Raw genomic sequence first — 23,019 nt, 5'->3', positions numbered from 1 at the left:
TATATATATATATATATATAGATTATTAAAGAAAAATCAATCCTGGGCTGGAGAGATGGCTCAGTGGTTAAGAGCACTGACTGCTCTTCCAGATGCCCTGAGTTCAATTCCCAGCAACCACATGGTGGCTCACAACCATCTGTAATGAGATCTGATGCCCTCATCTGGTGTATCTGAAGACAGCTACAGTGTACTCATATAAAATAAATAAATCTAAAAAAATTCTAATTATTTTTGTGTATGCTGTAAACAGTAGTTGACTGTGATTTTTGTTAAGCAAAGAAAAGAGGGAGTTACCCTAACTATGAAGACAAGGCTTACAAAATATGAAAAAAAAGTTGAAAGTCTTAACAGACTGGGGCTGGAGAGAGGGCTAAGTAGATAAGAATATTGACTCTTTCAGCGAACCTGGGTTTGATTCCCAGCATCTACATGATAGCTAACAGCTGTCCGTAACTCTGGTTCTAGGAGATTTGTTGCCCTCTTCTGGCCTCTGAGCACTATACATACAAATAATGCATAGACATACGTGTAGGTGAAATACCCATACATATTAAATAAATAGATAAGTGAATAAATAAATAAATGGGGTTTTTGTTGCTTTTAAAAAAAAGGATTGTATTAAGAGATACCACAGATATAACTGTTAGTTAATTATACCATTAAAAGTGAAAAAGCTCACCTAGAATTTGATGTAATAGCTGTTATACAAAGTTTGAAAGATTTGTGGACTTGGACTACAATGGTACCTTGTTTGGGAATTGACAAAACTGAGTTAAGTTTTCTTGTAAGAAGGAAATAAGGATGGCAGGGACTTCACTTTGGGGCTTCTTTATCTTGCTGCATTGTTAGGTTCATGTTCCCTTATCACTTTAGACACTTAGGCATCTCACTTCCTTTCCAAATGTCATCTTGTCATCTGTTTGAATTGATCCTTTCTTAAATGTGGTTTGGGAGCACACTAATGCTTGCATTGTCGTCAGTCATGTCAGAAGGTTGTTTTCAGCCATCACAGTTGGCACTACTTCTGAATCTGCTTGCACAATGTTACTTAGATTCTGAGAGTCAGTTAATGAAAATATTTGTTAAAGGCATGGCCCCAGTAGACTCCTTTAAAACAGATAGATAAATACAATTAGGTTTGTTTTGGTTTTGGTTTTGGTTTTTTTTGTTTTGTTTTTTCCTGAAGTATTTTTACATCAGAAAATTGATGTGTTTGCTTCTTATTCTCTTCCCCTTCCTAGCAAACAAAAATTAAAACACACAAAACTGCATTTTCTAACACAGTTAGAAACGATAATGTCATCTACCTGAAGGCTTCTTGTCACTGTAAGATTAGAGATTTAATTTTTAATCTTGCTTATAAAACATAACTTTCTTGTCATTCCATGGGTGACAGGGCATGGAGTTCCAAGAGTCCAGTGACTTGACATTTCCAGTATGCCCGTCAGCATTGTGCATCCTTTTCTTCTGCCCGCAACTCCTGCAAGAGTGTGTTAAGGCCGTGCAGACGAATGCCGTGTACGCAGTGGGCATGCTTTGCAGCGCAGAGATCTTAAGCTTGAGGAACTCCCTACTCTCTCAGCAGTACACATGCTTCTCATTGTTTTAATGGAAACATCCCTTACTTTTCACATTTGGCTGCTATCCATGCAACTCCAATAAGTAGCCATGGGAATGAGTAGTCTGGGTCGTGCATCTTTTTCATATTTAACAAAATGTTGGAGTTAATGAGACCTACAAAGAAGTACCTCCTAACAGCCAGAACTGTTATCAGCAGTTGGAATTCTGTGGCCCATCACATCTAGTCATTCCCACAGTGAATTATTCGAGTAACCATCACTGTAGACCAAGCCATCATAAGCTGTCTGACATGTTGCCAGCATGGCCTTCTAATAGGCTTCTGCCTCTTTTTGTTTCTGGCTACACCCACCGTTCCTGTTCCTTCCATGTGCAGCCAACTTCCTTAAATATGAACTGGCCACTACACAAAGCCCTCAGTGGTTCACCCAAGGTTTTGAGTCCTTTACATGATATATAATCTGGTTGAATCTCATTTTTTACCACTTCTCTTCCTTTGTTTGCACTCAAACCCTGGTCACTGTAACCAGTGTTTATCTGTAAGCATTGTGTTCTCTCCTGTTACTCTCCGCCCTTCTTAAATGTCCATTGTTCATGGACGGGATTCTGGTTTGGATTTGGCATCGTAGTTATGGGGTTTCTTTCTCCACAGCTTGCTTGAGAGTTTTAGTTAAGGCTTACAACTTTCTTTGTATGACCCATTTTAATTTACTTACTTCCATGTGTTTATAGAAGTTATCAAATTAGTTTAGTCCAGTTTTGTGTATGTGTGTAGATGTTTCTGGACAGCGCATACATATGGAGGGCAGGAAAAAACTCTTGGGAGTCAGTTTTTCCTTCCACTATGTGGGTTCGAGGGATTGAACTAGATCATTTGGATCAACTAAAAACAGCCCCACCTGCTAAGCCAATGTACCAGCCCCTACTGTGAACAACTGTAGATATTTTGATACAGTATTAAAGCTTAAATGTTTTCCAGTAATAGACTTTTCCTCTGTACAGTGACAAGCTTTGAGCCACTGATCTACTCCTAACTGCTTTTACTTGTTGTTGAACTGCTACAGGCATATACTAGTGTCTCCAAAGCTTCGCTTAGCCTTGCAGATCACCGAGAACTTGGAAAGATGATGAATACAATAATATTCCATACAAAAATGGTAGATTCCTTGGTGGAAATGTTGGTGGAAACATCTGATCTCTCCATATTTTGGTATGTTGTAATTTTCCTTAAATCTAAACTGGAAATGTTGTATTATGAAGTTGCTTGATTGTTTTCTGTTAGTATCTCTCTCTCAAGATAGCTCAGTATCAGATTCCTAATCATAAATGGAATAATAAGACTTTTATAAAAACTTTGTAACAAGCTGGGTGGCAGTGGTGGTTTGCACCTTTGATCCTAGTACTTGGGAGGCAGAGGCAGATAAACATCTGAGTTCCAGGCCAGCCTGGTCTACTGAGTGAGTTGTAGGGACAGCCAGGGCTACACAGAGAAACATTGTAAGAAAGAGAAGCTTGCAAAATTGAGGCTTTTATTTCTGGTTTTAGTTCCTCCTAAGAGCAGCCAACTCTTCCTGGTGTGAACTTTCTTGCACTTTGTTTGAAGATGTGAGTCTCACATTAAGGGCTTGTTTACATATTTAGTGAGTGTAAAAAGGTTGTGGATAAATCAAGGAGAGCAAATATGGAAATTAATACCTGGTAACCATGTCTATAGTGTTAGACACTTGTGTCACAGCAATGTGCCTCCTCCTTGCACTGTTGTAAGCACAGCCTCTCCACACTTAGCACTGCCATTCACTTTTCTCTCATTACCCTCTCCAGAAAACGTATTTCCTAAAAGAAGGTTATTTTGTTGTCTTCTTTTTGTCTAACATACTAGACATTTAATGATGGAACAATTGACAGAATGAGGTCAGACCCATAAACAAAGCCACAGTTCAGACTCGAGTGCTTTCACTCAGTAGCTGTGTGGTAGTAATTTGGTTTCCTGTTTCTTGGCCTTGTAGAGGGGTAAACTGACACCCTAGCATGTCTTGGTACTTCTAAAGCTCTGAGATATATCTCACTGGATAGCGGTAATGGTGTCTAAGTATTGCATAGAGAAGATGATCAGAAGTTTTCTGATTTTAGCAGTTTGTTAGGAAAGCTTTTATTACTTTTGCTTGAGAAGAAATCACCAGGAATGAAGGCTTGCTTCTCAGAGAAATACATTAGTCCATTTACTTTTGGGATTTAGATTTTGACTGTAGGTTAAATGTACAAGAATTTTAAGATTTTTTGGACCCCTCTGTTAACTGTCTCAAAGCTTAGACAGAGGCTGAACATTTTTTGTTTGGATTCTTTTTTAGCTCTAAAAGGGTTCCTATTATAAAGGAATACAATTAGAAACCTCTTCCTGCTTTCTTAGAGATAAGAGCATTTTGTATAATGTTTAAATTTTTGTAATTGTATTTCCTTAATTTTATTCATATTTTAAAATTGATGGCATGATTTAGTTGGTAATATTTTTCTCAGTGATAGTTAATGTAATAGTATTCCTTATAATTGATAATTCTTTAACCCATGATAAAATTTGAAGATAAGAATTTTGAATGTCATGTATTCATATTCTATAGATATTGCATATTACCTGTTCAAATTTTATTTAAATGTCTTGATATTATACAAGAGTATCATTCTGAGTGAATTATTTACATGTGAAAGGTATTTTAAGGGGGAAATAACTGTTCTTAAGGGAATAAATGTGATCAATTGGTAACCTTTACACTTGAATTAAGAGACTTAACCAGCCATTGGGTGCTGTATCATTTGTTTGCAAATAAGCCATGATTGTAGCTGTTTGATTGTTTTCTGTCTTTCCTAACAGTTTTTACAGCCGTGCTTTTGAGAAGATGTTTCAGCAGTGCTTGGAGTTGCCCTCTCAGTCAAGATACTCCATTGCCTTTCCTCTGCTCTGCACTCACTTCATGAGCTGCACACATGAACTGTGTCCTGAAGAGGTAACATCAGCCACTCTGGGCCTTATATACTGAAGCTAGACCAAATGGGTAGCTAGCCAAATCTTTATGAAGACATAATTACTTAATTTTTCTTCTCACCTAAACCATCTTTGTATAGAATCAGAGAAATTCTTGAATAGATACGTGATAAAACAGTGATCAGTAAGATGTATGATAGAGGCAAATAATATATGTGGGTACATAGATATGAACATGTATCAATCATTTGTCTTTTAAAATAACTGATAGGGTTGGTATTTCTGTTTGTAGATTTATTCATATATATACATAATTAAATGTCTATATGTTTCATTGTAATACTCAAAGGACTTGAAATTGAATTTATGAAGAACTGGCTTGTTAACATCATGGATATGTTAAACAGAACTCAGGTTTGCTGACACTTGTGAGACATATATAAACCTATAGTTTCTGAGGACAGCTAATCAATAATTTTGGAGATCCTAATTATCAAAAATGTACTGTATATCAAAAGGTATAAAGTTCTAGCTTGGGAAAATAAGTTTCAGTGATATGTTACACTGCATGGAGATACAATCACTGATAAAGAGCTGGGCATGGTGGTGTTCCCAACACTCAGGAGGCTGTGGCAGGAAGATTGCAAGTTCAAGACCAGCCTGAACTACCTCAAGAGACCATCTCAGAAAATAGTAATAATAATGACTATTTTAAATAGCTAAAATGAATAGATTTGTAGTGTTGTTACTACAGAAATCAAGTTGGTAAAGTGATAGGATCTTTATACAGTGTACACACAGATCATAATGTCATGATGCTGGGATTCCACAGTGTGGTAGAGTGCTTGCCAGGTGTTCATAGGCCCTGGGCTTATCCCCTGTGAAAAGAGGACTTAGAGAGAGATGAGGTCAGAGGAAGCTTTAGGAAACTCAAAGGAAGACTTGCGTGCATGTGAAGAGACACGGTCGAGCCTGGTGACCCCAGCCTGTTATCCCTATTACTTCAGAGGCTGAGGCAAGAGGATTACATGGTTAAAGGCTAGGCTAGGCAACATAGTGAGAGCCTGTCTCAAAATATAAAAAGTGCAAAAGAAGGTTGGAAATGTCGTTTATTGGTAAAATGCTTGCCCAGTTAAATGTGCATGGCTCTGGGTTCAGTCCACTACGTGCGCTCCCCCTACCCAAATCCTCTGAGCTCCCTCCCCACATACACATGCAGATTGACCAATATTTATTTCATTATGTCTGGCTACAGTGTTTGGATTCCTATTATAGTTTATAGGTCATTTGAAATTAAATTCAAGGTTTACAGATTCAGAAAAGATTGCCTTGTGGGTCAGATATTTTTCTGTTCTATACCTTTATTTCAACAATATAGATAGAGACTTTCTGTATGTAACATGAATATGAAAAACAGAAGAGGACATTTTTTCTTCTCTTTGTAAAATTTCTCATGTATAGTGGAGAATTTATGGCTTCATATATGGACTATTCTAGTTATTTTTGACAGTAGTCCACCATCAGACAGCTACAAGCCATCAAAATTAAACAAATACCAACTCCTGTGGAAATAAATAGGTTGTATATTACAGAGGTCGATATAAATATATTACATTCAGGTATATTAAATATCCTGAAATGAAGCACACCATGCCCATTCTTGCCGACCTCAAAGAAAGCACGTGCAGTTTTGTTTGTCTTTCCCCATCCCTAGGAAGCAGGAAGGGAGGAGATGATTTCAGAAATTTTAAACATCTCCTTTATTTTCCCAGCTTGATTTCTAATACTTTTTATTTATGTATTTGAGTTCTTATGTGTTTACTACAGAACTGTATCAGAATTTATGTATTAGATATAAATATTAAAGTGATTTAAAATTAGAAAACTGTAACATAAATCTGCACATGTACATCATGTACCTTTTTTAAATATTAAAAAAACTAGATTTAGAACATGGTGAATTTGAATGATGAAATGTATAGTTTATTATCTTCCTTTTTGTGATAGGGTCTGAGTCTTGTAATCCTTCCGTCTCAGTTTCCCCAGTGCTGGGGTTACAAATAAGTGCTACCATACCTGCATAAATACATAGTTTTATGCTTTATAAATAGAGATTTTAGAAGATTGTTCTTAAATCATAATTTTCTTACATTGTTACCAAATATATAATATTTTATATGAACACATGTAGCTTAATTTGGGTTGTAGAGAAAGCAACACACATATGCTTCCCTAGCCTTTATAGCAGAATAGGACTTTGCCTGAATTTTCATGTTTGTGTAAAGTGTTTGGTTGAGATCATGTCCTTGTGATCTATGTTACTTCCATCTTCTGCCCACCAGCGCCATCATATAGGAGATCGTAGCCTTTCCCTGTGTAATATGTTCTTGGACGAGATGGCCAAACAAGCTCGAAACCTCATCACTGATATTTGCACAGAACAGTGTACTCTTAGTGACCAGGTAATAATTTAAATTTTTCAATTATTTCTTCTGTCAGTGTTAGAATTAACCTTAGAAAAACATCTATGGCTCTGCCAGGTGGTGGTGGCACATGCCTTTAATCCCAGCACTTGGGAGGCAGAGGCAGGTGGATCTCTGTGAGTTCGAAGCCAGCTTGGTCTACACAGTGAGTTCCAAGACAGTCAGGCTACACAGAGAAATCCTATCTTGGAAAAAAGAAAAGAAAAAAGAGAGAAAAATCTCTATGTCTCTATCTGCAGAACTTGCCCCGTTCCCCAGATTACTTGCAGTATAAAACCTTTGCTGTGGCTTCACTCTCAGGCCCCTTGACAGCAAAAACTACTATTTTTTTTTAAAGATTAATTAATTTATTTTATTAAATTATCTGAATTTTATCTGAGTACACTGTAGCTGTCCTCAGACATACCAGAAGAGGGCATCAGATTGTGAGCTACCATGTGGTTGCTGGGAATAGAACTCAGGACCTCTGGAAGAGCAGTCAGTACTCTTAACCACTGAGCCATCTCTCCAGCCCCCAAAACTGTTTACTTTGTACTTTATGCCCTATTATATAGCATGCCCACTAGATACTGAGCAGATTTAGTTTCTTCTTTATAGGCCATTTGCATAATTATAGTGACTGTTGTATCTTACTCCATAATTGCCTGGTATGTTTTTATTTTTCTTTTGAACAATAACTTGAATAAACCCTGATACTTGACTAAGTTCCTGCCTCCGCCATGCTGTGTAGGGCCTTTGGTCTAGATAGGTAAAGTACTCCCTGCATTTCCATCCTCCTGCTTGCTCATACCAACCCAGGCAAGGTATCCTACGGTCATACATTCAGAGAAGTTGGTGCAGCAGTATAACATCATTTTTACCCAATTTCAGTTATTGCCGAAGCATTGTGCCAAAACCATCAGTCAAGCAGTGAATAAGAAGTCAAAAAAACAGACTGGCAAGAAAGGGGAACCTGAAAGGGAAAAACCGGGTGTTGAGAGCATGAGGAAAAACAGGCTGGTAGTGACCAAGTAAGCCTTCTTCTTCTGTATCTGCTCTGGCAGTGAGTCCTTTCTCTTGTGGTGTTTTAGAACTAAGACAATGATAGGAATTAAAGAGATTTTATTTTCTAACGCTTATGAAACAAACAAACCAGAACAAAAATCCTTGTAAGTTTGACTAGCTGTTAGTACTATATTCTAAAATGTAGAGTCATTGTGCCACTTCTGTGACAAAGTACCTAGGTGACTCTCCCATCTATCAGGTTGACAGACAATATTAGATAATAGGTGGTGTTTGTCTTGGTGTACAGAATGCTAAAGGCCAAAAATCTGTCTCAGATTTTCTGAGGCGTGTTTTTAACTTAAATCAGGTCATGGACTTAGCACTTAGTGATACATCAGATGTCTGATACCATTAATTGAAAAATAAATATGCTAGCTCACACTCACAGACATTAGTTAGCATTTTGATTGTTGGTTAGGAAAGCAGAGATGGACAGTAATTGGGTAAGTGTTGTTTGTTAAGTGTCCTACCTGTTCCTAAAACGGAGAAGCCACTGCCACTTTATAAACAGTGCCTCCGCTGCCATAGCAGATCAACACCAGCAGGAGGAAGTTAGTGCTGCTGCGGGCTGAATAAGAGCCTCTTCTTGTGGGTGCTCAGTGCATTTATTATTTATTAGCTGAACATAGAGAGATACGAATGATCCTGCTTAAATATTGCTTAAGTTAGATATAAACATTTTAATCTATCAGTTTAAGAATAAAATAACAAAATTCTGCAGTATTCTCTGTAAGTCTTGCTATTTTTATGAAATTGATTTGGAATTACCTGTGATGAAATATCATGTAATTATTATTTATTACTGTTTTTTAGCCTTGATAAGTTGCACACTGCACTTTCGGAGTTATGCTTTTCCATAAACTATGTTCCAAACATGGCGGTATGGGAGCACACCTTCACACCGAGGGAGTATTTGACTTCTCACCTGGAAATCCGATTCACTAAGTAAGAGAACACACAGACTGCTGCCACTGCTTCATTTAACAAGCTTGTATTCGTTATCTGATGCCTACCCAGTACCAACCTCTATTAGACATTCTGAGGTGAACTGGTGCACTGCACATAGCAATGGGCTGAGAATCATGTGGAATAGTGACCTAAGACTTACTGGGCAGCAGGTTCCTGCCCACACTACTACTAAATACCGACACTGACAATGTCAGTAACTCTCTCCTAAGATTTAGTTGTCATACACAAACAGTAGTTTATTAGCTTATTTTGTCTTCAGGCTTATGGAGGGTGAGTAAGGCCAGGAGCTCACTAGGATGCAGTCAGTAAAGAAAGAACAACAAATGAGTAAGAAAAGATTCAAGCATTGAGTGTCATCAAATACATAGTAGGCTTTGCCTGAGCACACCAAGCTGTCAGTTCTGAGTAGAGTTTTACAGATATTTGAATAATACTGCAGTAAATAATAAAAAATTCTTTCAGTTCTATGAATGGTACTTTAGATTTCTGAAAGTTAATTATTAAGGAAGTGTTTATTACTTAACAATTTTTAATCTTGAAAATTAATTTAATAATTAATAATTTAATCTTATCTGAAAATTTTGCCTAATGATTTTCCAAGTGTTTATGGTCATTAATGAGTAATATTTCTATTGCTGTATGTGAAGCATTGTGGTAAGGAAATAGAATAAAGCTTGAGACTCTAGTTGGTATGATAAGAATACTACAACAAGAGAACAAAATAGGACTACATAAAAACAACATTAAATTGAGTGTTGAACTAGTAATTGGCCAGGGAAGGGGCCAGCGCTGAACATTATCTTTTGTTCCCTCTCTTAAGTCAGATATACTGACAGTAAAATTCCAGTATTGAGACCCAAGGCACATTCTGCCTTCTGGTCTGGGTGGGTGAGAGACTGCTGGGCAGAATCTGAGGATCAATTTTTAGCTCCTGTGTTTTCCTTTTATAAATAGTTTAGTTACCTGTGGGGATGCAAGTGCTCTTTTTCCCCCAAACCTCTTTTAGTGAGTGGGGTCAAGACAAGGGAGCAACTTGCTTTGTTTGTGTTTGTTTTGTTTTTATTGTTAAGTTTTAGTCTTACTCCTCAGGGGCTAAATATAAGAGTAATAATTTTCATCTTGAGTTAGCTTATCTGGATGTAGTCCTAGCTGTGGGCTTTGCTGTGATAAAGATGCATGTTTACAAATACAAGTCTACTGCTTACGGGAACTTCTTAAAAAAGTGATAGGGGCTAGCAGCAAGGCTCTGTAAGAAAAGGGGCTTGCTGCGGCGAAGCAGGTAGACAGTTGGCAGAAGCAGAGAACTGACTTTACAATGTTGTCCTTTAACCTGTACACACACATACACACACATACACACACACACACACACATACACACACACGTAATTTATCAGTGTAATTTAAGTAAAAATTTTTTAAGGGAATAGGAGGGACTGATGCAGAAAAAGATCACTTAGAGAAGTATTTTCAAGCTTGTATTTCCTTTTAGCTTTGTATATACACAAGGAGTATATTATGCTTTAATGTGCTGTTCTGTATCATCTTGTTTTAACTGTCAAGGAGTTTGTTGAAAGCCAACATTAAGTCAAACAAACATTTTTAGATGCTCATTTATTTTGTCAACTTTAGATCAGGGTGTATAACTTTATAAATGGTTAATTAAATTATTATCTCTAGTTACATATTTACATTCTCTTTTTAGGTGTTTGAAAACTTTGCTCATTCTAAACAGACTACCTCCCACAAGTGACTCTTTATAGTTTACTATGGTTTGAACCTTAGTTTATTTTATTTATGAAATGTTAGTGATGACAACTCCATAGTCATGTTAGTACATACTGGTATTTAGTTCATTCACATAAAATCCAAAAAGCTTCAAGCAGCAGAGCCAAGTAAATTTAAGCTATAGGGTAAATGTCTCATTGTCTTTGCTATATTAATGGAGTTTTTAAAGTCCATATTATGTCTAATCATTGTTAGTAACTTACATTCTCAGAATGATTTTTAATTATATGTTTATTACTGTTCCATCATTTTTAGGTTATGAGATGACAGTAATTTCATGGCTTTATTTTAAAAATATTTAAAAATTAATTTTATTGCTTAATTGATATTAGATGTTAGCAGGTTGAGGTAGATTGTTTGCATAAGTGAGAAAATCTTATGTCTTTTATTATCCCCAGATCAATTGTTGGAATGACTATGTATAATCAAGCTACACAGGAAATTGCAAAGCCATCAGAGCTGCTAACAAGCGTAAGAGCATATATGACTGTGCTCCAGTCTATAGAGAACTATGTGCAGATTGATATCACCAGAGTATTTAATAATGTTCTTCTTCAGCAAACACAACACTTAGACAGCCATGGAGAACCAACCATCACAAGCCTATATACAAACTGGTAAGGAGCACATTTACAAGTTTTGAATGATGGAAAGTTTTGTTTTATAATAAACTCCTTAGGAAAACCATTTTCTGGTTAAGTTTTTATATATGAATCTTTTGCCGGCATGTATGTATATGTACCACCTGTGTTACTGGTGTCCTCAAAGGCCAGAAGAGGATATCAGATCCCCTGAGACCAGAGTCACAGTTATGAACCATCACACATACGCTAGGAGGAACCCGACCTTCAGTGTTCTTACCCACTGAGCCATCCCTCCCTTCAGCATTATGTACTCATTTATTTTATCAGTTAACTTAAAATTATATATAGGGATGTAGACTATAATAAATACTTGAACAAACCATTTCTCCTATTTATAAATTTACTTTTTTTTTTAGGTACTTGGAAACTTTATTAAGACAAGTCAGCAATGGCCATATAGCTTATTTTCCTGCAATGAAAGCATTTGTGAATTTACCCACGGAAAATGAATTAACATTCAATGCAGAGGAATATTCTGATATATCAGGTGAATATTATATGCTAAATTTAGAAAATGAAGAAAGCCTGATTGTTTTACATGGTAACTTGATTTGGCTTGGTTGTTTTGGGTATTAATAATTAGTTTGTAAGCTGGGATAGCCCAGTATGTCAGTGTATCTTAATATACTTGCTCTGTCAAGAAACTGAAATTAATTAATTTCCTTTCAGAAATGAGATCGTTGTCAGAGCTCCTAGGCCCGTACGGAATGAAGTTCCTAAGTGAGAGTCTCATGTGGCATATTTCATCCCAGGTTGCTGAACTTAAGGTACAGTCTGCACCAGCCCACCTTGCTGTCCGTGTTGGCAGTGTTGGGCTTTGAACCTCTGGCCTCACATGTTAGGCAAGTGCTCTACACTGAGCTACATCTCCAGCCTTTTTCTCATTTTTTATTTTGAAACAGGGTGTTGTTAATTTCCCAGGCTGGCCTCAAACCTTCTGCAGCAGCCTCACCAATAGCTAGCATTTTGAATGTAGGCTGCTCTACATGGCTTTAACTCACCCTTTAAACATTAATTCTTGTAAAAACATTTCAGGAATGTGAGAATACCTAAAATTTAAATTAGCCTGACATGAAAGTACTAGCATGTAAGTGAAGTTAAAGCAATGCAGAGCCTCTCAATGACATCTTGGTTTAGTTGCAGGTAAGAAAATAAGAGGCCACGTGATTGGGGTTCAAGTTTCTCAAGTGTTCTTAAGCTTTTATTCTGTTGCATAATGATGCTTTTATTTGATTATATCCAAATTCTAGCCCAAGTTTTTTGTTCCAATTTATTATTTGAATTTATTACTTTCCACATTACCACAGATTGTAACCTGAACATTATTAGTTTATTGGGCAATATTAGAGATTGAGTGCAGGGCCTCTTATGTGATAGGCAAGTGCTCTACCAGTAGGCACATACCTGGTCTTTTAGTCAGGGTCGCTATTGCTGTGATGAACACCATAACCAAAGGCAAGGTGCAGAGGAAGGGCTTTATTTGGCTTATGCTTCCACATCATAGTCCATCACCAACAAAGTCAGGACAGGAACTCAAGCAGGGCAGGACCCTGGAGACAGGAGCTGATGCAGAGTCCATGAAGGGCTGCTGTTCACTGGCTTGCTCCCCATGTTGCTCAGCCTGTTTTCTTAGAAAACCATCAGCCCAGGTATGACACCACCCACAATGATCTGGGCTTTTACTGATGAAGAAAATGCCCTAGAGCCAGATCTTTTGGTAGCACTTTCTGAATGAGGTTCTCTAGTTTCACATGACTCTAGCTTGTATCAAGTTGACATAAAACTAGCCAGCAAACCTGGCTTAGTATGTTTTATCTTAAATCCTTTCAGCTGGTTGAAAAGTGTCTTTGGACTGCTTAATGTTTAAGTGAAGATATTAATGGCACAGCAACATTTTAAATTACCATTTTTATCATTTTAGGAATATATCAGTGCTAAGATAAATTATATTGAATAAGTACACACACATATTTGTATATATTTATAAAATGACTGTACATTTTGAGAGAATTTTAATTTGGGTCACTAACCCCCTTGGAACTTGCCAGACTAGACAAAGCATGTGTAAAGTACTGTGGTTTGTATAAGCATGGGGGTGGTCCTTACTCCTGCTACTCACTTGACTGAATTTTTCCTGATCTCTTCATGAATTTGAAAACTAAAGGAAAATATTAGTTTTGCATAAATCATTTTGAGATTCTTTTTATTAAAGTACTTGTATAGCATAGAATGTCTGGGCTTGATGAATTTTGTTTTTTGTCTTTCAAATGGTAACTCACAAGCAAGTACATGAGTCCTTAAAACAAAGATCTGGGCCTGACCTGCTCTCCTGTCTTTGTTTTGTTTTTTTGTTTTGTTTTGTTTTGTTTTGTTTTGTTTTTTTGCTTTTTTAGAAACTTGTGGTGGAGAATGTTGATGTTCTAACACAAATGAGGACCAGCTTTGACAAACCAGACCAGATGGCTGCACTCTTTAAAAGATTATCATGTGGGTAACCCATGGTGCTTTTTATAAACATTCAAAAGATCTAATATGCAATATATAATTTCTACCCAAAATTTGTAACATAAATGCAAAGCAACAAACTATGGAAAGTGTTCTTTAGCATATAAAGAAAAATAGCAAAAAATATTAGTCACAGGATCTTTTCAGTGGGCATCTGCTCTATTTACTTATTTGTTCATTCATTTATTACTTCATTCATTCTCCAGGTGGCAGGGCCTCAACCCATATAAGGCTTCAAACTCACAATGGTCTGTCTGCCTCTGCTTTTTGAATTGCTAGGATTAAAGATGTGTATCACTACACCAACTTTACTTCAGATATGCTTGACTATATTTTTTAATCCATGTCAATTATTAGTAAATATTACCTTTAATGAGCTCTTGAACCTATTAAACTTAATATATAAGTCTACATTAATTCAACTAAAAGTTAATTAACTTCTGAGTCCATAACTTTCTAAAACGCATTTCCCTGGTGTGTCCGTCCAGACACAGAGTAAAGGCTGAGGTGTGTACTTTGGGATCTGTAGCCGTGAGCACAGTCTCTGTCTCTCAGGAACCTCTGTTGGCCTCTGTGGTCTTCTTCCCACTCTACCTCACACACACGTTCCTGCCACCACAGAGCAGACTCGGCTCTGGCTGCTTTCACTTAGCATGCTTCTGAGATTCATCTGTCTGTGTTGTCCACTGTATTAATAATTTGTTCCCTCTTTTTCTTTTTTCTTTTTTCTTTTTTTTTTATTTCTTTCTTTTTTTTTTTTTTTTTTTTTTTTTTTTTTTTTTTTGCTAGTTAGTATTCTATTACATGAAAACCTAAGCCTGTCATTTACAGGTTTAAATTTTCTTTAAATATCTTCTTGAAAATGATGGTGCAGTTATACTTTACTCATGGCAAAGGTCTTCCCAGCACTAAAAGCTTAAGAAATCCAAAATAATTTGTACTGGAGAAAGGCAGAGTGAGTTTATTAATCTACCTAAACCCGGGGGTAGGGAGGTTTGATGGGCTCCCTCAGTGATTGTGCATGCTTAACATGTCCAAGGCCATAGCTGCTTTTCCTACATTAGCGAATCTGAAACAGTATCAATAATTAGACACAAAGCATGTATTTAATATATTTCACCACTTGATACTTTCTTTTCAAATGCTTAGAGAATCACTTTATTGTTTGTATTCTATTTTTAAAACCTCACTTAATAAAAATTATCATAAAATTAGTGCTACAAAACACCAAAGATGGTCTTCTAAAACACAGTAGTTATCACGACTTAAAAAGGAAGCAGTATGGGAGTTTGGGGTGTGATGAAGCTGTTTACCATGGAAGCAGAATTGATAACAAATATATACATTATAATTTCATTGAACTGTAGACCAAGTTGGGGAGCGGGAAGCTGAGTTTATTATGTGGTTTTAAAAGAAAGGTCAACTTTATAGTTACAGGGGAAAAGCATTTTAACCTTTAATTTTTATTATTTTGCTATTTCCAGGTTTTCCTTCCCCCACACCCCCAGACAGGGTTTCTCTGTATAGCTCTGGCTGTGCAGGAACTCACTCTGTAGACCAGGCCGGCTTGAACTCAGAAATCCGCCTGCCTCTGCCTCCCAAGTGCTGGGATTAAAGGCATGTGCCACCACTGCCCAGCCCCGGGGTTTTCTTTATTCTTCATTGTTTTTGTTTCTTTCATTTTCTGGAGTCCGCTGACCATGATCATACTACTAGCCTTAGCTATACTGAACTTTGCTAGAAATAAGCAGTCTTTTGATTGGACCTTGTCATTTGAAAGAATTAATACACTGAAATCTTTAATAGCCCAGTCTTTAACTCTACTGTGCAGTTGAAACAAGATGAAAATTACTAAAGTTCTAAAGAGAATTTACAGACTTGAAATTTAATTCACTGTCCCTTAACAAGATTATGTATGATTAAATTTTGTATATAATAAGACTTTGGGATTTGTTAAAACTAAAATTTAAAGTGTTGAATCATTGTAACCAATATTTATAAAATTAGCCTTAAAATAAAATATATTAAGCCTATTTTGTGTTTCGCTTGAGAGAGGCTTCTTCAGAGCAGATGGCTATTCTGTGGGGTAAAGTGCCCTTTGACCCACCTCCTCTTAAGCTTTCTTCACCCCATTAAATTTAAAAATAAAATTAAAATAAGAGTGGGAGAGACTGGCTCAGAGGTTAAGAGCACTTGCTGCTCATCCAGAGTTCAATTCCCAGCAACCACATATGGTGGGTGACTCACAACCATCTGTAATGGGATCTGATGCCCTCTTCTGGTGTGTCTGAAGACAGCTACAGTGTACTCACATATATAAAATAAATAAAACTTTAAAAAGGAGAAGAAAAGAAGAGAGCAGAACTGGAAAGATGGTTTTGTGGTTAAGAGCACTGCTTTTCCATAGAACCAGCAGGTACATAGCAGCTTATAGTCCTCTGTAACTCCAGTCCCAAGGGATCTCATGCCCACCTCTGGCCTCTGTAGGTACCTGGCACATGAAAAGTATAAACATGCATTCAGGCAAACACCTCTATAGGCACACTGAAATAAAACAAAAAAATTTAAAATCAGTAATTTACTCAGAGTTCCTGTACCATCTGTGGGTTTGACTCCTAATCATCCTGTGTAACCTTTGTCCCTAGCTTAATCTCTAGCTCTCTCCTTAGTCCTACCTCTGCCAAGTTTAAGAGGGGATTATTTCAAGATCAAGATTAATTTGAACTTAATACATTTAAAAGAACAGAGCTGTGTGTGAGTGTGTGAGAGAGAGACAGACAGACAGACAGACAGACAGAGAGGGAGAATTGATAAATATTTTAAAGTTTAAATATTGGATATTAGTATTTTTAAACATTTGTTGACTCAAATTGCCATTAGTCATGCTATTCTAGAAATTTTGATTTTAAGAGTTTTCTCCAAAGCTAAAATAAAATGTCACTTTATGACTTTTTTCTTCTCTTCTCCCCATCTTGCAATTTAGCTGTTGACAGTGTCTTGAAAAGGATGACAATAATTGGTGTTATTTTATCCTTCCGGTCATTGGCACAAGAAGCACTGAGAGATGTAAGAAACCATTTCCGCATCATCTCTTCATTTTCCAAAAACTAAAATTCACAGTTAGCAATAATAAGAGTAAAGTTCCAGTTTGTGTAGTAATAGAAAATAAAGTACATTTTTTGGTTTGGTATTGAATTTGGTTAATGTACTATTTCAGCTTTGTTATACATTAAAGCTTTCCTTTAGAACTGTCCTCAATCACTTCAATACTGAATGCTTATCATTTCTATATATTTTGGCCTTTTAAGAAAGACCCAGTGAAAGTTCCTACGTTCTTGTGAAAACCTGATTTTCTCAAAGGGTAGTATTTCCCCGCTGTGTAGTCTGCTGGGTAGCACTGACCTTGTCTCTGTGGATTGCCTGCCTAGGTTTTGTCCTACCACATTCCTTTCCTCGTGAGCTCCATTGAAGATTTCAAGGATCACATTCCTCGAGAAACTGACATGAAGGTAGAGTTCTGTTAGAGTTTGTAGTTCTCAAGCTACATGTGGAATACAGTGTGAAAATCTGAATATAACATGGACGCCTGGGATAGGTACTGTGTCTCTGAGCTCTCAGTACCAAGATATTCCCAACCATTTTGAAAACCAGCCTTCTTTGATCAACTTTATGGCTATAAGGACAGGAAATTTTCTTAAAAAAAAAAAATGGGTCTTTTACCCCCTTAATGTGATAAGTTTTCTATCATGTTCATAAAGCAGAAAGATGAGTTGTTGTAATTCAGGTTGTATTCAGTTTTTAAAATAGATATTTAAAAGTGTTATAAAAGATGTCTATAGTCTACTCAAAATCAGGGTTTTTTTTAACATTTTATGTTTTCCTTAATGACTATAAGACAGGAAGTCGATAGCTTTTTAAGGGTCCCCATAGTTAATTTGTTTTAAAATTTTAGATCCATGTGATCAAAAACCACTCATTTAATCCCAGCTATGATTCCGTAGTGTATTTAAATCACATGATGTACACAGAGTCACAGTTATTGCAAGTGTTAAGACATGATTTTATACCTGGTTTATCATATAGATGTGTGTTTATCTGTCTGTCTTCTGTCATTGTCTGTTCGTCCATCCTAGGGATCAAACACAGGTTGTCAGGGTTGGTGGCAAATGCCTCTGTCTGATGAGGCATTTTGGCAGATGGCCTTGCATATCTCGACTCTTGGACAATGTTTAAATTTCAGAATGATGTCTTTCAAACTTTAGGGTGGGATGGGATTTGAGTGTCTTCCTGAGTAGCTCAGACTGTCCATACACTCTGAATAATCCTCTTGCCTCTACCTCGGCCTCCCAAATGCTGAGGTTACAGATTTATGCCACTGTGCTTGCTTTATTCAAATAGCTTATCATCTACCACTCTGTTTTCATTATCTGCCTCTCTTCATCTGTCTCTTCTGACCTAACAGCTTATGACCATTAAACTCTCAGGATCCTTTTACCTCTTCATTAATTTTACTTGAAACTCTTCCCTCTTCTGTTTCTGTCTTTGGAAGTCCTGCCTATCTGTGAGGCCAGGTTCCCTTGCCATTTTCTAAGAACCATTTCTAGATTCCCCAATGATAAAAAAGTTTTTTCTTAGTGCTAGTGGACAATATTTTTCTTCTACCTATATTTATACTAGATAATAAACATCTTAAAGGCTTTGTTTATTTTAATTTTTGGTTTTCCTATAATGCTTTATAGAAGTAAGTATTTGAGAGTAATGATTGTCCTATGATTTTATGACTGAAACTATGAATAGAGCAGAAAATGAGTTTTTCTAAGTAGAAATACTGCAGAAAGTACAAGGTTAAACAGTTCTTATGAGCACACTGATGTTTAGGTGCTGAAAATTCTCATATAGTGCCCAAATTGAATTAATAATCCAATTCTTATTGCTTAGTATAATTTTTAAATTTAGTTTTTAGCAAATTGTCAATAATTGACTTGATTTAAAGATCCCAAACATGATTTTTAGCAGCTTTATTCTTGTGTAAAAGTTGCTCATCTAAAGTGTACAGTTCCATGGTTTTGAATATAATCACTGAGTCATGGCCACCACAGTTCACAATTAGTTTTAGAATAGTTTTGTCATTCCAGAGCCTCAGTACCCAGAGCAGGAGCTCCCCACTTTCAGCTCACTCCCCATCCTAGATGATAACTAGGTCTCTGCAGACACCCCTGTTTGAGTACTGTATATAAGTCATATAACAGAGGTTTTTGATTTAGATGTCTTTAACTTAGCATGTTTTCATGGTCTACCATGTTACAGCATGTGGTAGCACTTTGTTTTTTTAGTTTTATTATGTGAATGTACTATAGTTTGTTTATCTAGTTATCAATTATGGATATGGGTTGTTTTTACTTCTTAGAAATTGTGAATAATGCTACCTTTTTTATCAATGTTGATGTTTTTGTTCTCTTGTATAACCAATGGATTCTGAAGAAACTGTGTTTAGCTTGAGGAACCACCAAACAGATGGGCTGTGGCAAGACTATTTTATATTGCTATCAACACTGAATGAGGGTGCCAGGGTTTTCTGTATCCAGTCTTTACTTCTTGATGAGAGCTATTTTAGTAGGTGTGCAGAGGTATCACACTGTTTTGATTTGCATCTCCCTCATTCACAAGGCTGCCACCCATCTATGGTGTGTCTGCATGGCTTCTTTAGAGAAAGGTTTATGTAGATCCTCTGCCTCTTTTTAAGCCGTGTGTCACCTGTTGTGCAGAGTTGGGTCCTTCTTTTACCTTTGCCTGGCCTAGGGGTGGAACTCCATCACTAAGCTTAAGCCAGGAAAAAGTGCCTTTTCCCATTGATCTGTCATTGGCCTGCATCAGTTTATGTTTGAACTATCAAGTGGTAGTACATCTTCAGTAAAATCATGGTTCTGAAATCTCTTTTCAGGTTCTTGGTAGTATCCAAGAATCACAAAACTCTTTCATTTCAGCATACTTTGACTTATCTGTTTTTCATTTGTTTGCAGTTTTGCTGTCAAACAAACAAATGTTATCTTGACAAAGGTCATCAGGATTTAGGCCTGTATTTTCTTCCAAAATTTTGAAATTTTAGCTTTTACATTTATATCTTTGTTGCACTTTGAATTTGTGTTTGGTGTATGGTAAGCAGTGTATGTCTCTGCAGCTTAGTCCATAGTTGTTTCTATTTGTCTGAGCTTTATTAGCTGTTAATGTCAAAGATAACCAATTATATATACAGGCTTTAACTAAAATATCAGTCAGCATATCTTGAGTGATTGGAATCTATGCATGATATAGAAAATTATCAGACATTGCTTTATCAGATTCTTAGGTTTTTAAATTTTTTCTGTAATTAATTTGCTATGTTTATAGATCTCCCTGAAGTTTTTCATTAAGTAACTGTGGATGTAAGCATAGGTTCAGTAATACTAACTCACTTTTGTCTGTTTATTCATCTCTCGGTGTTTACTCTAGCCCAGACTGAACTGGTACTCATTCTGTAGCCCAGGCTGGCCTTGAACTCTGAAGTGCAGACAGTACAGGTGTGAACCACCACAACTGGCTTTCTTTCCTTTTTTCTTTTGACTTGATATTTTACTTCCATCTTTGCAAGACAAAAAGTAACTATAGGATGATTCTGTGGAGCTTTCCACAGAGGGGCTGCAAGCCTTGTTGGCATAGTGGAAAGTTAAAAGGAGCAGGGTTAGAGCGTTGTCTGTGTGGGTTACCTGCACTGTCACGCCTGCTTCAGCCAAGGTGCTGAAAGCATCTAGTATGTGTGTGCAGACTGATGTATACCATATTTTCTTACTAAAGTAAGCTTTCTCAACAGTTTGTTAAAATATTTATTTCTTTGTAATTCCTATATTTTTGTCAGGTTGCAATGAATGTGTATGAGCTGTCATCAGCTGCTGGATTACCATGTGAGATTGATCCTGCCTTAGTAGTAGCTCTTTCCTCACAAAAATCAGGTAAAGTGCATTAAAATATGGAGCTTTCTTGTTAAGGTATACATGTAGTACTTGTTTTTCAAAATGTCTTTTTATGTTGAGCTTTATTCATTCATTCATTCACTCATTTATAATTGGAATACATCAGGATACAAAAGACAAAATGCCTTGCTTTGGAGTTTGTGCTGTAGCATAGTCATTACATACTGTCCAAGCCATACTACCAGATGAAGCTGTTAAAGTCATTTGGTATAAATAGAGAGATATGAACACTCATCTCATTTTTAGTGAGCTCAGGGAGAAGAGGAAGAAATGCATAATGCAGACTAAGATGGAAGGACCAATGTAATCAGAGAAAAAACAAGCTCTTGGGAAAAAGCTCCTAAGAAAGTGAAAGCGAATCACAAACTATGCACGGGTAGTGAATGTGATGATGAGATTGGTGTCTGTGGAGTCAGTGCAAGAACACCCAGATGAGTATGAGAGAAGGGACTGGACACATTCGATATGGGACAGCTCTGTCAGGAACAAAGGAAGAAAATGATAATAGCTAGAGGCAGGAGGAAAATCAAGACTTAGTACTTGTGTTGGGAAGCACATATAGGCCCTACACACTGTACACTTTACCTATACCCCAGCTTGTGAAAAGGATTTTGTGAGATGGAAAAGATGAAAACATTTGTATGCTGGGGGAAGACAGCTCTTATGATAGCCAGAGACCTGGGACTAGAAAAGGGTGTCCTGTTTTAATTAGAATAGATGTTCACCATAAAAAGTTGCTACGTTATATAATACTGACCATTTAGAAATTTGAAGGCCAGTCCTTTGAAACATAGTATCAAAAAATGTTCCAAATAATTCTTGGTTTCTCTACAGTGTAAATAAGGTGGGTTTTTTTTTTTTTTAATTGTTGATGATATTGGGTTTGTTTGTTTGGTTGGTTGGTTGGTTGGTTGGTTTGGTTTGGTTTGGTTTTGGTATTGAAATGTCCTCTCTACTCTTCTGATTCTAGTTTCTTTTTAAGTTTTTTTCACTTTATGTATATGAATACTTGGTCCACCCTTACTTATGTGCACCATGTGCTTGCCAGGTGCCCAAGGAGTGAGAAAGAGGGCATCAGCTTTGGAGCTGGAATTAAAAACGGTCATGAGCCATCATGTGGGTACTGGGAACTGAAGCCAGGTCCTCTGCAAGAACAGCTAGAGCTCTTAGCCACTGAGCCCCTTTTCTACTCTTTTGAGCCGACTTGCAGTCATTGAGTTTATTAGTTTTCTTTTTAATTACACTCTTTTTTTCTAATTCAAATAAGATATAAATTATTGCTTATAGGTATTTTTATGATCAACCAACGTTTTTGTTTTCCTGTGATCAATCCATAGTTTCATATAACTGCCAACTGCAGGATAGCTAGAAACTCTCGGGTGTCAGATAAACAGCCAAGTGCTAGACAGAACAATTTAAATACTGTAAGTATTTTAGTAAAGGTTATTGTCTTATAGCTACAGATAGATATTTTCATTCATAACCGCTTCCTTCTCTTTTCTAGAATGGAGAAATAAGTAATGCAGTCCCCTTTCCAGTATTGGTAGCTTTTAAGCAATACATTTATATAGTTTTAGCTATCCTAGGGAAAGAAAGGAATTTTTTATTTTAGTAAATTTTCAGATTATAAGAAATTTATAAATGGTAATATATATGGTATTTTCATAAGTATTCATCACTTTTCAATTAGGAAATTTAAATAAAATTTACTACCTTTACTTTTAAGTTTCAAATAATCCTGAAGAAAAGCTTGATTTTTATTCCTTACTTTTTTCTTTAGAGAACATTAGTCCAGAAGAAGAGTATAAGATCGCTTGTCTCCTGATGGTCTTTGTAGCAGTTTCCTTGCCTACACTGGCCAGCAATGTGATGTCACAGTACAGCCCTGCAATAGAAGGTACTTGGCTTGCAATTGTTGTAACAATGAAAGAACATTGGCTTTAGTGTTACATGGATTTTTCTCTTTGGGTAATGTTCTTTTCTGATAAAATAGTGCTCAAGTTCTGCCAAATAGTAGCTTTG

General features: G+C 36.5%; 1 protein-coding gene and 1 long non-coding RNA gene across 5 annotated transcripts in view; one reads left to right on the top strand and one right to left on the bottom strand.

Moving 5' to 3' along the window:
• The window catches only part of Nckap1 (NCK associated protein 1), a 76,725-nt gene that overhangs the window by 48,036 nt on the left and 5,670 nt on the right, over nucleotides 1-23,019 (top strand). For all 4 annotated transcript variants that reach the window (XM_031370794.1, XM_031370797.1, XM_031370796.1 and 1 more), the window contains 13 exons: nucleotides 2,646-2,791; nucleotides 4,448-4,580; nucleotides 6,901-7,020; nucleotides 7,912-8,051; nucleotides 8,899-9,030; nucleotides 11,240-11,458; nucleotides 11,842-11,972; nucleotides 12,155-12,252; nucleotides 13,879-13,972; nucleotides 16,974-17,056; nucleotides 17,419-17,499; nucleotides 20,883-20,976; nucleotides 22,778-22,894. In XM_031370794.1, the coding sequence (XP_031226654.1) occupies nucleotides 2,646-2,791; nucleotides 4,448-4,580; nucleotides 6,901-7,020; nucleotides 7,912-8,051; nucleotides 8,899-9,030; nucleotides 11,240-11,458; nucleotides 11,842-11,972; nucleotides 12,155-12,252; nucleotides 13,879-13,972; nucleotides 16,974-17,056; nucleotides 17,419-17,499; nucleotides 20,883-20,976; nucleotides 22,778-22,894 (1,588 nt within the window). The remainder of the gene's footprint in view (nucleotides 1-2,645; nucleotides 2,792-4,447; nucleotides 4,581-6,900; nucleotides 7,021-7,911; nucleotides 8,052-8,898; nucleotides 9,031-11,239; nucleotides 11,459-11,841; nucleotides 11,973-12,154; nucleotides 12,253-13,878; nucleotides 13,973-16,973; nucleotides 17,057-17,418; nucleotides 17,500-20,882; nucleotides 20,977-22,777; nucleotides 22,895-23,019) is intronic.
• LOC116090379 lies at nucleotides 17,952-22,895 on the bottom strand. The gene is made up of 2 exons (XR_004118667.1): nucleotides 22,711-22,895; nucleotides 17,952-18,119 (listed from the first exon to the last, which is right to left on the bottom strand). It is a non-coding gene; the product is annotated as an uncharacterized LOC116090379 (long non-coding RNA).

This window comes from Mastomys coucha, unplaced genomic scaffold (assembly GCF_008632895.1).
Source record: "Mastomys coucha isolate ucsf_1 unplaced genomic scaffold, UCSF_Mcou_1 pScaffold15, whole genome shotgun sequence".
Taxonomy (NCBI): Eukaryota; Metazoa; Chordata; class Mammalia; order Rodentia; family Muridae; genus Mastomys; species Mastomys coucha.
The sequence above is the reverse complement of the archived record's forward strand: the minus strand, read 5'-3'. Positions and strand labels throughout refer to the sequence as shown.